This window comes from Trachurus trachurus (genome assembly GCF_905171665.1).
Source record: "Trachurus trachurus genome assembly, chromosome: 8".
Taxonomy (NCBI): Eukaryota; Metazoa; Chordata; class Actinopteri; order Carangiformes; family Carangidae; genus Trachurus; species Trachurus trachurus.
In genome coordinates, this window is record NC_139905.1 from 26797243 (window position 1) to 26810924 (window position 13682).

A 13682-nucleotide genomic window follows, 5' to 3' on the forward strand; every position below is an offset into this window, starting at 1 on the left:
TCTCAGGAGTTGTTTTTTCTTTTCTTTTCTTTTTTTCCCCTTCTACTTCTTCTTTTAGTGTTTGCTCGGAGCTGGAGGGAAAAACCTGCTGGAGTGCTCAGAAGTCCACACGCAGTCTGGAAGCTGGCGTTTCCAAACTCCCTTGACGCAGCAGCCAGGCTGTCCACCGTGGCGGCGCCCAACCCAACAAGAGCTCCTAATTACAGGGCGCGCCGAGCTGAGCCAAGCCGGGCAGGACTGAGGGGAGTGGATGTCTCCTTCTCATTGGCTCCTCTGCTCGCTCCCTGCCTCTGCCCTGAGGCCAAGACAGCGCTGACTGTCGCCTGTCTGGCTCCCTCTTCTCCCCACAGAAACCTCCAGTAAGCCTCTCCTCGGGCCTGCGCCGGAGCGCATAAACAGTTGGCAGGCCCCGTAAAGTCCTCTAACTAACATTTACTTGGAGGCATCTTGGAGGCTTAACAACATCCGAGACTCTCGCAGACTGGAGATTTAACCAGCCAGGGCCGCGCACAATGGTGTTGTGATAAGCGGTGTTTACGCAGGGAGCTTTACAGCAGCCTCGCCATTCAAATGCAGATGCTGCCGTCGACCCATGTTGAGACCTATTTACAGTTAATTAAGGCTTATTGTAGGAAAGGTTGGCCCCCTCTTTACGCGCACTGACCCGGGGCTTCTCCCACGGCCTCAGGGAAGAGGACCAGCCCCACAGTAAATCTGCAATAAACTTCAGGTGTATAAAGCTGTGGGGACACACAGTGGAGATAAACAAGGAGTAAAAAACCTCCATAAACGACCTGAGTGTTCAGAGTGCAGCTTATTCAGCGTGTCATTTGTGGGCCAGTTTTTAGTTTCCATTTAGAAGAGACGAGCCCACTGACTGCAGTGAGACATAGAGCAGCCTCCAGAGGGGGAGGTTTCCATCCACTCTGAACTTTTCAAGAGTCTTTTTGACGAGTTAAGACATAATCTGACCACCAGGTGTCGCCAATGAGGCTCCTGAAAAATCAATACATCTCTTCATTACTGACCTTTCACACAGTGAAGTATTCCTACTCCTCTGTAGGCTTGAGTAATATCCAAAATATAAAGTTTTGATTGCCCAACCCAAATACAAGTTTTTATATTAGAAAAAAATAATGTTAAATTTAATGTAGCCCAGTGATTCCCAACCTTTTCTGGCTCGTGACCCCTTTTTGACATCACAAATTTCTGGCGACCCCCTCGATCAAGATGCACCAGCTCAGATATTTCTATATGCTGCAACTCGATTTAAATTTGAGAAAGTGGAAGTATAGAATACAGTTGTTTAGGGTTGTGTGTGGTGTTTTAATCATAATTTTAAAAAGAATAATAATTAGTTTAAAAAATATTTTTATCATTTACTAGACATTTCAGGTGACCCCATTTGAATTCCAGGCGACCCCACATGGGGTCCCGACCCCAAGGTTGAAAAACACTGATGTAGCCTATACTGTTTCTTAATAATACATAATTATGTTATTGTGACTTGTGATTAAATGTTTCAGTTTAAAGGGACAACGAGGAGTTTTGGAAAGTGTTTTCACACTACATTTACCATGAGCCTCTGCGCGCACTGTGAAATTCTTGGACTGGTGCAAGACAGACGTCTTGCCAAGAATGTTTTCATTCATCAAGAATGAAAGTCATAGGTTCGAAGACGATACCGTTGTAGTTACGACCATAAACGTAAGTAATGCGGTCGATGTAGCAGTCTGTTGTGGTTTCAATATATGTTCCTACTCACAATTATTCATTAAGTGCTGAAAGTTGAAGGCAGCTGAACTTTTTGAAGTCCTTGAAGATGTTTCGCCTCTCATCCAAAAGGCTTCTTCAGTTCTAAAGACCAGTGTGGGAAACTCAGGTATTTAACCCTGGGAGGGGACAGACATCTTGGAGGTGGTCCCAAGAGTTGTTGACTAGCCACCATGTGAGTCGTTAGGGTCAAATGAGCCAATGTGTAACTCAACAGAGAGTCGTTGCCCCCCCTTGGTGTCAAATGAGTGGTTAAAGACACATGGCTCCAGATGTGAATGTGGGTTAAGTCTTCTAGAGAGGTTCCTCAAGACAGCATTGTATGTAGCTGACAGATGGTGTCTGAAAACCACCACCTCTGGTCAAGGAAGTGGACAAAGATGGCTTCCTTCACTCTTCTCTCAAACCACCTGTCCTTCCTGTCCAAAATGTGGACATTGGTATCCCCCGGACAAGTGAATTTGGATTGATCTTCATTGTCCCCGAGGGGCAATTGAGTGTCCTTTCTCATTGGGATGTAGGTGTAACGCTGAGTCCTGTCCTGCTGAGTTGGCTCTTCTATGTTGTGCCATGCATCGGTGGAGGGGCTGTTTGGTCTCACCGGACCACATGCAGAACATCGCTTAGTTTGTATCTGTGTGTTTTATTTTTGGGAAGGACCAGTTTTTGCCTTAAAGGGGAACTATGCTAGTCCGCTTGCTTTTCCGCTGTTTTGGTTACGCTCCTCTCGCCTATGTGCATTTGTTTACAACAAAGCCGGCGAAAAATCAATAAATGGAGCGGTGGATAACTTTACATAACATATACGATGTTACCGCGCGTGTGTTTGTGTAGTCTTGACCGTCATGAACAAAAGACTACGGGTTATGGAGTGCGTTTGTGTCGCGGTGTGCAGAGATGAGAGCTGGGACACCAGGGCGGCGGCCAGGTATACTACACTGATGTTGCAAGGTTGGTTTTCAGCCATGAGACACCAGGTGAAGACAGAGAGCCTCCGTTCTCACTCGTAACAAGTCACAAGTCATGTATTTAGCGATCACAATTACGCCGGAACCTTTTAATTAAGGTAAAAATGTAGCATACTGTAGCCACGGGAGAAATCCTGCTTAGTTCCTCTTTAAGGACCGATCTATGGCATGACAATGTTCTTCCAGCTGTCCTCTTGTTCTGCCTTTGTGTTTACTTCTTGCGCCAGCCGGCTTCAACTGTCAGCACTTAACGACTATACGATGACCTGGATGACCTTAACGGACATACTCTCAACTATGGTCATGAACTTTGGGTCATGACGAAAAGAACAAGATCTCGGATACAAGCCTCCGCAGAGTGGTGCTCCCCATACTCCACATGGAGTGGAGCCAGCTGAGGTGGCTCGGGCCTCTGTTTGGGATGCCTCCCTGCGGATGTCCCATCGATTAGCTCAAACAGTTTTTATGCATTATCAGTTGTAGTCGCTGAAGATGCCAATTTTTTTTTTTTAAACCAAACCTCACTTTTTTCCCCAAACACATTCAGCTACTGTACAAACTTTCTACATGGTTTTGTAACTACAGTAAACTGATGAAAAGAGAAAGTAAACACATTATAAATGGTAAATACCCTGCACTTTCATCCATTCACACAAGCATTCATACAGACGATACATCTGGGAAATTTTGTCTTGAAATTGTGGTTCACCATCTTGCCCAGACTCTGATCTGGCCACATCCATATAACTTATGAGACAATCTGAAATATCTAATGAGGCACAAACCTGTAACTCATTTTCATTTCCAGGCTCCTTAAACCACACAGGTTACAGGTTTCATTTTTTTATTAGCATGTCTTTCTCTATGTCATATATGGTAAACCCTCAAGTCCTTGCAAAATTAAGTTCCCAGAAATGTACAGCTTGATTTTCTTCAGCGAAACCCGCTCTTTACACACACGTCAGAACAAAGAGTTCTCTCTCCGGTCACGTCTCAAGCTTCGAAAGCACTTTGTGTGACTGACCCGGCTCTCAGTGGCAAGGTTTATTCTGTTCTTATGCATTACAAAAAAAGGGGACAGTGTGAATACATCAGGCCTTGGATGATGCTTGGCAACTGTTATATACAAATAGGAAGTGAGAGAAGGAGGGGTGGGGGGGTTGTGGGGAATGCCCCCCCCACAAATGTGTTGATGAAAGTCCTTCTCTCTTTGTGGCATGGTCCCGAGTGGACAGAAGAGCAAATTCCCTGTATGGTCCACGAATCCCAGAATGCCTTTGTGACTTGAGTGAGACCACTCATGGGTGAAACAGGTGAAGGGGGTGGGGGAGGGGGGATGGGGGTGGGTGTGGGCCAAAGGTCACAGTACGGATGTGAGGAGAGGGGGCGAGAGGGGCGGGCGAGGGGGGGGTTGTTCTGATGGCCCTGTGTTTTCAAAACCAGTCTTCAGGTGATGGAGGTGACCGTGGGGGTGGATTGGGGGGTGGGGGGGATTTTTCTTCGCTACCTCAGAAAATCAGAGAAATTCAAAACATTCACTTTCAGGGCTGGTTGGAAAACTGAACGGGGACAGGTAGAATCCGGTGAGGGAGGGACCAACCAACCCACCACTGCCCCAGGTTACACTGAGAACAGACTGAGCATGTGTTTTTGTTTTTTGTTGTTTTTTTTTTTACAATATATGTATGTATAAGTACTGTATAGGTATTCTTTATTGTTATTTTACAAGATTCCCTGATGGCCAGTGCAGAGAGAAACAGAGGGGAAAAAAAGGGGGGAGAAAGGTAGGCATGTCCAGTTTTACATTACAGTAGAAACCAGTGGTGGTGGTGGTAGTGGTGGTTTGGGAAAATGGGCGCAGTGCCTGGATTTGTCCATAGGGAGGAGCACTTTGTGTCAGATCAACCCCAGTCAGATAAAGAGGAGGAGAGAGTGACAGGGGGGAAAGGGAGGGAGGAAGGGAGGGAGAGCAGAGGGCTGAGGGAGGACCAGGAGGAGCTGCGTGTCCACCCCGTCAGTTTGTTATTCCATCGGGTCATCTTCAGTAGGTCAGCTGGTTTCTTTGCTTGCTGGGTTGTTAAGTGTCCGTAATCTCCTCGTCCTCCTCCCCTCGTCCCTCCCCGGGTTGAAGTGAGCGATCGACGGAGGTCTGACTGGCCCGCGTCACTCCTGACAGGAGGACAGGTGGCTGCACTCTCTCTGCAGGGAGACACGGAGACGGGGTTGTGGAGAATGAACTCAAAAGATACAGCTGGCATTGTTTTAGCTTCACTAGCAACATGTTTTATAGAAATACTCCTACATTACAGATTGATGCCAATAGATGTTTCCTGTACAGACATGGAAGAGGTTTCAATCTTCTTATTTAAAAGTTCTTTTACAGTGTTTAAAAAAAAATAAACCTGTTGAGGCTTGCAAACATTAGGATTTTGTCTGAAGGCTACTATTGATCAGCTGAGGCCCTGATGGACAGAAATGTAAACGCAGCCGGGTGAACACAGATTTTTCTCTTTTACCCTCTCTGATGTGTTCAAGAGCCCAGACAAAGCCAGACAACACAGAGCTAGACTGCACTCGGCGCTGAAACATGAGCTGCAGCCCTGAAATAACTTTTATAAACAAACAGCAAAACATCACAGAGGCTCTGAGACACATTTAAACAGTGGCTTAAAGCTCGCTCCCTCTCCCTTGCATCTGTGTGTGTGTCTCAAGAAGGAAAACTCAGTCACTGTTTTAGTGGGCCCCACACCTAGAGTTTTTTTTTCATTATTATTTACCAGTTTTTACAGTTAAGCACAAATAGATTAATACACAGTTTGGTAAATTAGTGTGTATACCGTACATTGCAAAAGTGTGTGGCCACAAATTAACTTTGTTTCTCACTCAGCTTTGGCTCCCACAGTCTCTGTGAGGGAGCCGTGTCGTTGACAACCAGAGGATGAAATGCATGAGTTTTCTTTTAGCCTCCTCTAACAAGACGTATGACAGACAAGATATGAGAACCACTAATACCATCATGATAATTCTCTATTAAAGGGATAGTTCAACATTTTGGCAAATTGGAGGAGTAGGTTCGTTACCTTTAATTGTCGGTGCAAGCTATTTTTAGAACGGCTGAGCAGAGCCATGAGCTCATCAAATACACAATCCAACAACTCCAAAACGCTCGGGTGGACAAGTTGTGACCTGCACATTCACCACGCTATGAGATAATAACGGAACGTTACGAGACAAAGTTGTTTTCGAGGCAAATGCAGAGACTGCTTACCGAAAGACTGCCCCTGACGGGAACGCACATCAGCGGTTTTGCATAAATCTACCTCTAAAACAACTCTGTCTCGTAACGTTCCATTATTATCTCATAGCGTGGTGAATGTGCAGGTCACGACTTGTCCACCAGAGCGTTTTGGAGTTGTTGGATTGTGTATTTGACGAGGGAAACCAAGAAATCCCATTAGCCTCCATAGTGTAGCTCTTAGCAGCTCGTGGCTCTGCTCCGCTGTTCTAAAAATAGCTTGCACCGACGATTAAAGGTAACGCACCTACTCCTAAAACTATAGGGATTATGGCAATGGGCCAATTTGCCAAGATGCTGAACTATCCCTACAATGGAATTCTATTAGGAAAAGATGTAGAATCAATACTCTGCAGTGAAATCAATCCGTTTGTGCTTTGATCTTCATCCTAACAAACACAGCTGCTGTGTGTGTATGTGTTGCTTGAAAAAGCTTCAGTGAGTAAGTCACCATCCTACCACATCAATTAATAACACTGGCAGGCCAAAGTAAATTTAAAAAGTTGTCCGTCCACAAAATAATTCATGTTTACATCTCTGCAAATCCATCTGTAATGGACCAGAAGTCGGCCAGGCCTCAGACGTCGGCCTCAAATCAACACACGCAGACACCGGCTTCGTCAGGTCCGTTTTCACTCACCTTATGTGAGCTTCTTGGCTTTGTTGTAGAGCGAGTCCACCACTTTGCTCATGTTCTGAATGGTCTCCAGGGCCGCCTCGTATGTCTTGTCCACCACTGGCTCATCAAAGACGATCAGCACTCCTTCGCCTTGGTCCAGAATACCTGTCAGGTTGGACGGAGTGAAGAGAACCAGGAGAGGAATGGTAGAAAGCTGTTAGAGGGGTTCTTCTTCGGTTTACGTGTTTTTTTTTTAAGAGGGTAAGAACAAAGTGTTTTCAACTCTAATGCAACTCAACAAAACACCTCACATCAGTGTTTCAACTGAACTGAAACGCAGTTAGTTTGACTCTAGTGTAAATTTGAGCCATCTGTGGGATACAACCACAAAACACTAATATTTACAACAAGCAAACACTAATATTTAGTCATCTCTTCATGTAGCGTTCAAAGCCGGCGTTACTAAAACAACTGTAAATGCTTACCGTGAAATTTCTTATCCAAAATCATCTGTGATAATTTCCTCTCCACGTCTCCCTGCAAGGCAACACAACCACATTGTTGGTATTTGACTGTAAAAAGAAAAAAAAGCAGGCTACAGGCTACTTGTGTGTGATGGAGATTAAAAGGTTGAAGGGAAACCTTTCACAAAATAGGAAAAAAATCTTACCTTGGAAAGTTTGATGAGGGAAGAAATGTGTGCTATCTGTTAGAGAAAAGGCAGACAAGCACAGCAATTAAAGACTCTTGGTCTATTTATTATCATTTACGTTGTCTTCATCTACTGGTTGGATGAGGATTACCTGGACCCTGGAGAAAGGTTCGATGACCCTGATGAGGTTCTGCTCCAGCAGGTTGTCATACAGCTTGGTCAGATGGGTGCTGATGATGGGGTCATCCCTCAGCTCTGGTTTGTACTCTGTGAGCGCCTTCACAAAGGTGGGGACAAGACATTTTAATCACAAGCAAAGGGGGTAAAGCTAAAACTTCATCCAAAACACGACAAGATGGCATTCCTATCAGAGCAGACTAACTCTTATTGTTGTGAAGCAACAGCAGCATCAGCATCAAGCTGCAGAGACAAACCTTTTCAAAGTCTGCGAGCGACCTGTTCTTGCTGGCGAGTGCCACACATTTCAGTGAGTCTGTCTGTGAACAAAGAACAACAACAACACAAGGTTACAGCGGATGAGCCTCTTCAAAAATGTAATTTTTATTTTGCTGACTGCGTGACACGCATTACAATAAATAATGCAGATCCAACAGTAGGCATTTTCTTTTCTGAAATGAGTCGGACACTTTCACACAGTCATTCAGGCCAACGACCATCCGCTTGTCTGAACTGACACTGACTCGTTTTGAAAGTTTCAGACTGACTTGTAGCCTGTAGGCGGCATTAACCACACTTAATGTGGTTAATGCTTCATAGATGATAAAAGACTCAGACGAAAGCTGCGTGTCCAAGGGAGAAAAAGCACTCTGGTCTCACTGGATCTAACACAGAGCTACTAATGTTAGCCTAAACTCTGATAGCACCCAGGGTCAGCTACCACATTAGGGAAATGCTACGCAGTAGACGTGTCAGCCTTGACGGAACAAACTGGTCGATGCTGTGCTCCTCTGCCTTGAACGTAATGTTGTTACCGTAGCCAGTGACATAATTTGCCCCTGCATGCTAACAGTAGAGCAGAAGAACTGTTCAATCCATTGATGATATGTTAGGAAATGCCTATAAATAAATAAACACAGCCGAATACCCCACTCCATATACAAACAGTTTCTTGTCCTATGGGCACGGTTTCAATGTGTGGACAAATCCAAAGCCTGATCAGATTGACATTGTCTAGTTCTGGTTGCTACGATCATCTAACTGACTGGACAGTCACTGTTTGGAGGGAGGGGCTAGGGTGACAGTCTATTCAATTGAAGAGTAAAAAGAGTGTTACCTGTCTGCCAGCATACCGGAGAGCTAGCTTGCCGCTAATGAGGGCCTGGACATCCTCTGGCCTGGAATGGAGATAACACACAAGTCAACCACTGATAATACTTCACTTCATTCTGAGAACCAATAGAGAGCCTAAGCAGAAGTGGAAGAGAAGCTCGCCACGGGACCTCGATTCGGACAAAATGTGAATGGGAGTTTATTTCGTGCTCCGCTTGAATTGTGTCATGAGAAAAACATATGACCTTAACCCATTTAAAACATTGCATTTCATGCTAAAAAAAAATCAGCAGTTTTTCATAAAACGGCAACGGAATTAATTGCGGTATTTTGTGACGCCACCTACGCGACCTGTAGTCCTTCTGGTTTCCTCTGGTTTTATAGTAGTTTTTAATAACAAACTGCTGATTTCTTGGCATGAAACGCTATGTTTTAGGTAGAGGTCATATATTTTTCTCATGGCACAATTCAATTGGATCATGAAATAAAAGTTTGATTCCCATTCTCTTACATGGAGATTTTTCTGAATTGGTGCTGAGTGTTACTTCCAGCTTCCGCTTAGGCTCTCTGTACATAAATACCACTCACGCATTGAGCATGATTTTGCACAGCAGCATGTATTTGAGGGCTGTGATAGCTCGGGGGCTGTCGATGGAATCGTAGCCCTCAAAGGCCTCGTAGAAGTAGGAGTAAGCCGTCTTCCAGTCTTTCTCCTCTGCTGCGTGAATGATCCCTGGAGACGCAAGCAAAAGTGCAAAAAAATCTCAACCACAATGTGCGGCGTGACTTCGGTTCTCCATCACTCCGTGTTTCGATTTTGCTGGGAGAGAGCTGTGTGTGTGGACGGTACCTGACTGCATGTCTAAAGCTGCTTGTAGTTTGGGTGGGCAGTAGATGGCGTTGGCGGTCGTCCTGGCAGAGGTGAGGGCGGCGCGGGCCTTGGGCAGGTTGCTGAGCGCGTGGTACGTCTTGCTCTCCAGCAGCTGGACCTCCACCAGCAGAGCCTTGTCGTCCATCTTCTTCAGCTCCTGCAGCAACTGGGAGCCTGGAGACAAAAAGGCAACGTTGTTAAAGGGATAGTTCAACATTTTGGCAAATTGGCCCATTGTGCAAACTATTTTAAGAACGGCGGAGCAGAGCTGCGAGCTGCTCAGAGCTACGCTACGGAGGCTCATGGGATTTCTTGGTTTCCCTCATCAAACTCATCAAATACACAATCCAACAACTTCAAAACGCTCTGATGGACAAGTTGTGACCTGCACATTCACCACGCTATGAGATAATAACGGAACATTACAAGACAGAGTTGTTTTTGAGGAAAATGCAGAGACTGCTTGCCGAAAAACTGCCTCTGACGGGAACATGCATCAGTGGTTTTGCATGACTTTACCTTGAAACGTTCCGTTATTATTTCATAGCGTGGTGAATGTGCAGGTCACAACTTGTCCACGAGAGCATTTGGAGTTGTTGGATTGTGTATTTGATGAGTTTGATGAGGGAAACCAAGAAATCCCATGAGCCTAGCTCTGAGCAGCTTGCGGCTCTGCTCCGCCATTTTTGAAATACCTTGCACCGACAATTAAAGGTAGAAAACCTACTGCTAAGACTATAGGGATTATGGCAATGGGCCAATTTGCCAAAATGTTGAACTATCCCTTTAAGTGCATTCACTGAGCTGCTAGCTCAAATTGGTGGAAAACGAACCCCCCCATTAGAGAAACAGCACAACTATCAAGACAAAACCCCATCATATTTTATTCAAGATGACAACTGCAGTGTGTGGCACGGGAGTTTCCATTCTCCTTTCCGCCATTATTTATGTTCTATTCCCCGAGATGTCTTGTTTTACAATTGGTTTGGACTTTTTCGGGGTGAATGAAAAAACACCAACTCCCAGAGATTGATCACTCACCGAGTTGTAGTGCCTCCTGGTAGCACTTTGTGTCGAAATACAGTGAAATCAGACGAGCCTGGGGAGAAAAGAAAACAACCGCCATCACAAAATGTTTGTAAATTTGTTGTTCCGACTGGGGACAGTGTTTACAGATTAACCCAGACAGATCAGTGTTCATAGCATAAAAGTTTGCACAAGCTGAATGTTTGAGACCTTGAACGACTCCCTGCATCAATCAATTTGACATGTTAACTCTTGATAGCCGGTAATCAAAAAAAAGAAAAAAATAATTCCCGACACAAAGTGCACATTTTTCCATTATAGCAGTGTTTTGAAACTACTGCTGTGGCCAAAAAATATTCATCCAGTCCAAGTAAATTAGGTACATATGTAAAACAACAAAATCATGACTTTATTTCAACTGCATTCCCCCTTTTTGTGAGTGAGTAGGGCAACATTTGTACAGTTATAGACCACAAAGCTGGATTAATACCCAATATGGTGGAAACATCGGCTTAAACATTCATGGACTTGTGTTTTGATGTCGTAGGAATGTGCCGTCTGAAAATCAAATACCATGTTATTGGCGAAATAAACAAAATTGTTCCAGTTAATCAGCTGGTGCCGCCAAATTGTTTTTCCACAGAGCTAAACCAGAAGTCAATCCAAACCTAGAGGTTGTCTGTTTAGGTTGCTGGATTAGGGCCACGATGATGAACCACACCACAGTTTGTTTGGAGAAGTTGTGAGAGCCACGGTGTTATGGATCTTAGCGCAGTTATCATCTGGTACCGCTTAAATGCACACGGCCTGTTCTCGCTCACCCAGACAGATCAGGGAAGAAGAAGAAGAGTGCCACAGGTCTCACCTCTAGTGCCTGTCTGAGGAATGTCCTCTTCTCAGCTTTGGCCCACTCTATGCACTCCAGGCAGAGCTCCACCTCCTGGCCCGTGGCGGCCTCCATGTCCAGGAACAGGTCAAGCAGGGAGCGGACCAGCCGGGCTGCCTTGGCCTTGGAGATGGAGTTGAGGAAGGGCCGCACATACTTGAGCAGGCCCCCAAGTTCTGAGAAGGGAATGTGGAGGGGAAATTTATTGACGGACTTAAGAGTTCATTTGCAAAAGCAGATAAATGTCATTTTGAAAAAGATGAGCTGATGCTTTTGAAATATTCTTTGCATAGTGTTGTTTTCAATAAAGCTTTATTTTTTTGAGCCACGTCTGTTTTGTTATGTCTCATCTCCTTGGTCAAAGCCACTTAACTTTGGTTTGACTGATATCACCTGGTGTAAATAATAATAAAAAATTGTTGTTGATAATTTTTTTTTAAACGGAGTTATCTGCTTTTGCAAATGAACTCTTCTTTTACTGCTAATCAACGCAAAAAAGCATATGTAAGATTGTTAAACAGCTTTCCAGAACACAATGAAGAGAAGAAAAAAAATAATAAGGACATTTTCCAGACTCTACAATGTTTTCTTTCTGAGAAAACTGTCACTGAATTTCAGGATGGAGCGTACAGATCAAGTCAAGTTTGTAACGTGGGATGATAGTGGTGGATTACAGCATTGGCCCACATATGAAGTAGGAGCACATTTTTCATCATGTTTTTTTTTTTTAACATGTTATCACTTCACTGCTACATTATTTTCTGCTCTCAAACTTTGGCCAGTGATGGAAAAGACCAGGAGCAAAAATGTTGGTGCCCAAGGTCTGATTCTGAGTTTAATGCAAAAGGCAATAGTCCTGTATTACTCTGGTGAAGGCAACACTTCTGAGTCATATCAGTTCTGATTACTTCTGTGTAAACAGGTGGTCAAAGCATAAGTGACAAGTTTTTAGAAAATGTCCAGTGCAGCCCTAATAAAAGTCCATATTGTGAGCACTGCATTTCAATAACATTAGTAAAATACTTTCATACAAGTATCTTTTGTTGAAATTAACTGTAAATATAGAAACATGACACTCACAAGTCTTACTGATTATTTTACTGTAGGTGTAAACATGACTGGACTTGACTAGATGAATATAAGGAGTTCATATTTCCACAATTATTTTAATAAGGTTTCCCTAAGACTAACAACAACTTTTTTTGCATAATGAAACGTGTAGATACAGGGGGAATTGAACAACTTCTCCATAGATAGGATGACATAAAGCTTTATGTGACTTGAAATATGAACATGATGATGTGGTTACCCGCAGCCTGTCCTGTCTTGGCCAGCAGCCCACCCAGCTCCAGGATGCTCTGCTCTTTAACACGCACCGCCTCCTCATCACTCTCCTGGATGTCCCGCTTTACTACAACACACACACACACACACATACGTACACAGTCATTGATGATGTAATGTGATCCGTGCTGATATGATTCACCGCGGTGTGAAACATCAAACTGTGAAAAAATGCTGATATTGGACTTTTTCTTTCAGTCTCTGGAGGCCAGCATTAAGTCACGTTTACATATCACCGACAGGTTGTATCGGATGGCCAACAGCCAGGTAGCTAGCGAAGCTGTCAAATTAAATAAAAAATAAATGACAATGACAGCTACGTTTACTAAGCGCTGACAGCAACACAAAGCATCAAACGGCACACAAGGCTAAAGCTAACCGCTGTGACAAAGAAGATGATAATTAAAGAGTCAGCAGCACAGTTTAGCATTCATTTCCTCGTTGGCCTGACTCCTGACAAGACGAAGGGCTAGCCGCTAACGACGCTGGCTGCATGCTAACGTGAAATAGCTCAGCTGTCACCTGAGTTCAATGTTAAATGAATGAGCACGGGGGGGAAGCTAGCGTTAGCTTCAATTGACAAGCTAGCCGGTATGTTGCTAACCGGCTAGCCCGCTGCTGCTGACTCACTGTGCAAAGCAAAGGGAGAGAAAAGAAACAGCCAGCACTGGGCGAGCTAACCTAGCCGCTAACTGGCTAACAGCAGAGGCAGCTAACTCAGCCTCTCTGCGTTTGGTGGAGATGGAAAAACATCACTGACCGAGCGGTCAATTATTTTCCCTCCCGTGCCTGAGCCGTGTCGATCATATTTACCTATTGAATGTAAGATATCGATAGAGGCATTCCGGTCTGTTCCAAGAAGAGACTGTGCTCTCTGAAACTCAGCCACTGCCGCGGCTGCCATCTTTCCTGTGCCTGCCTCCGCTCCGCTCTGCCCGGTCGTTTTTCCGGTCAGCTC

The 13682-nt window shown here is 44.5% G+C and overlaps 1 protein-coding gene across 1 annotated transcript; it reads right to left on the bottom strand.

The window, feature by feature from the left end:
- Nucleotides 1-3628: 3628 nt before the first annotated feature.
- On the bottom strand, nt 3629-13682 carry LOC310989576 (26S proteasome non-ATPase regulatory subunit 11A). Its single transcript, XM_083976676.1, has 13 exons — nt 13538-13682; nt 12690-12791; nt 11360-11556; nt 10510-10567; nt 9448-9642; nt 9186-9330; nt 8602-8662; nt 7742-7804; nt 7459-7584; nt 7326-7361; nt 7141-7192; nt 6677-6820; nt 3629-4940 (listed from the first exon to the last, which is right to left on the bottom strand). The coding sequence occupies exons 1-12, from the start codon at nt 13626-13628 to the stop codon at nt 6678-6680; spliced, it is 1269 nt and encodes a 422-aa protein (XP_083832802.1). The 5' UTR covers nt 13629-13682; the 3' UTR covers nt 3629-4940; nt 6677.

Coding starts and splice junctions, on each gene's coding strand:
- LOC310989576 (XM_083976676.1), bottom strand. CDS start 13,628: ATGGCAGCCGCGGCAGTGGCTGAGTTTCAGAGAGCACAGTCTCTTCTT. Junction 7,805..8,601: donor TCCGGTATGCTGGCAGACAG/GTAACACTCTTT, acceptor CTTTGTTCACAG/ACAGACTCACTGAAATGTGT. Junction 7,362..7,458: donor AACCTTTCTCCAGGGTCCAG/GTAATCCTCATC, acceptor TTTCTCTAACAG/ATAGCACACATTTCTTCCCT.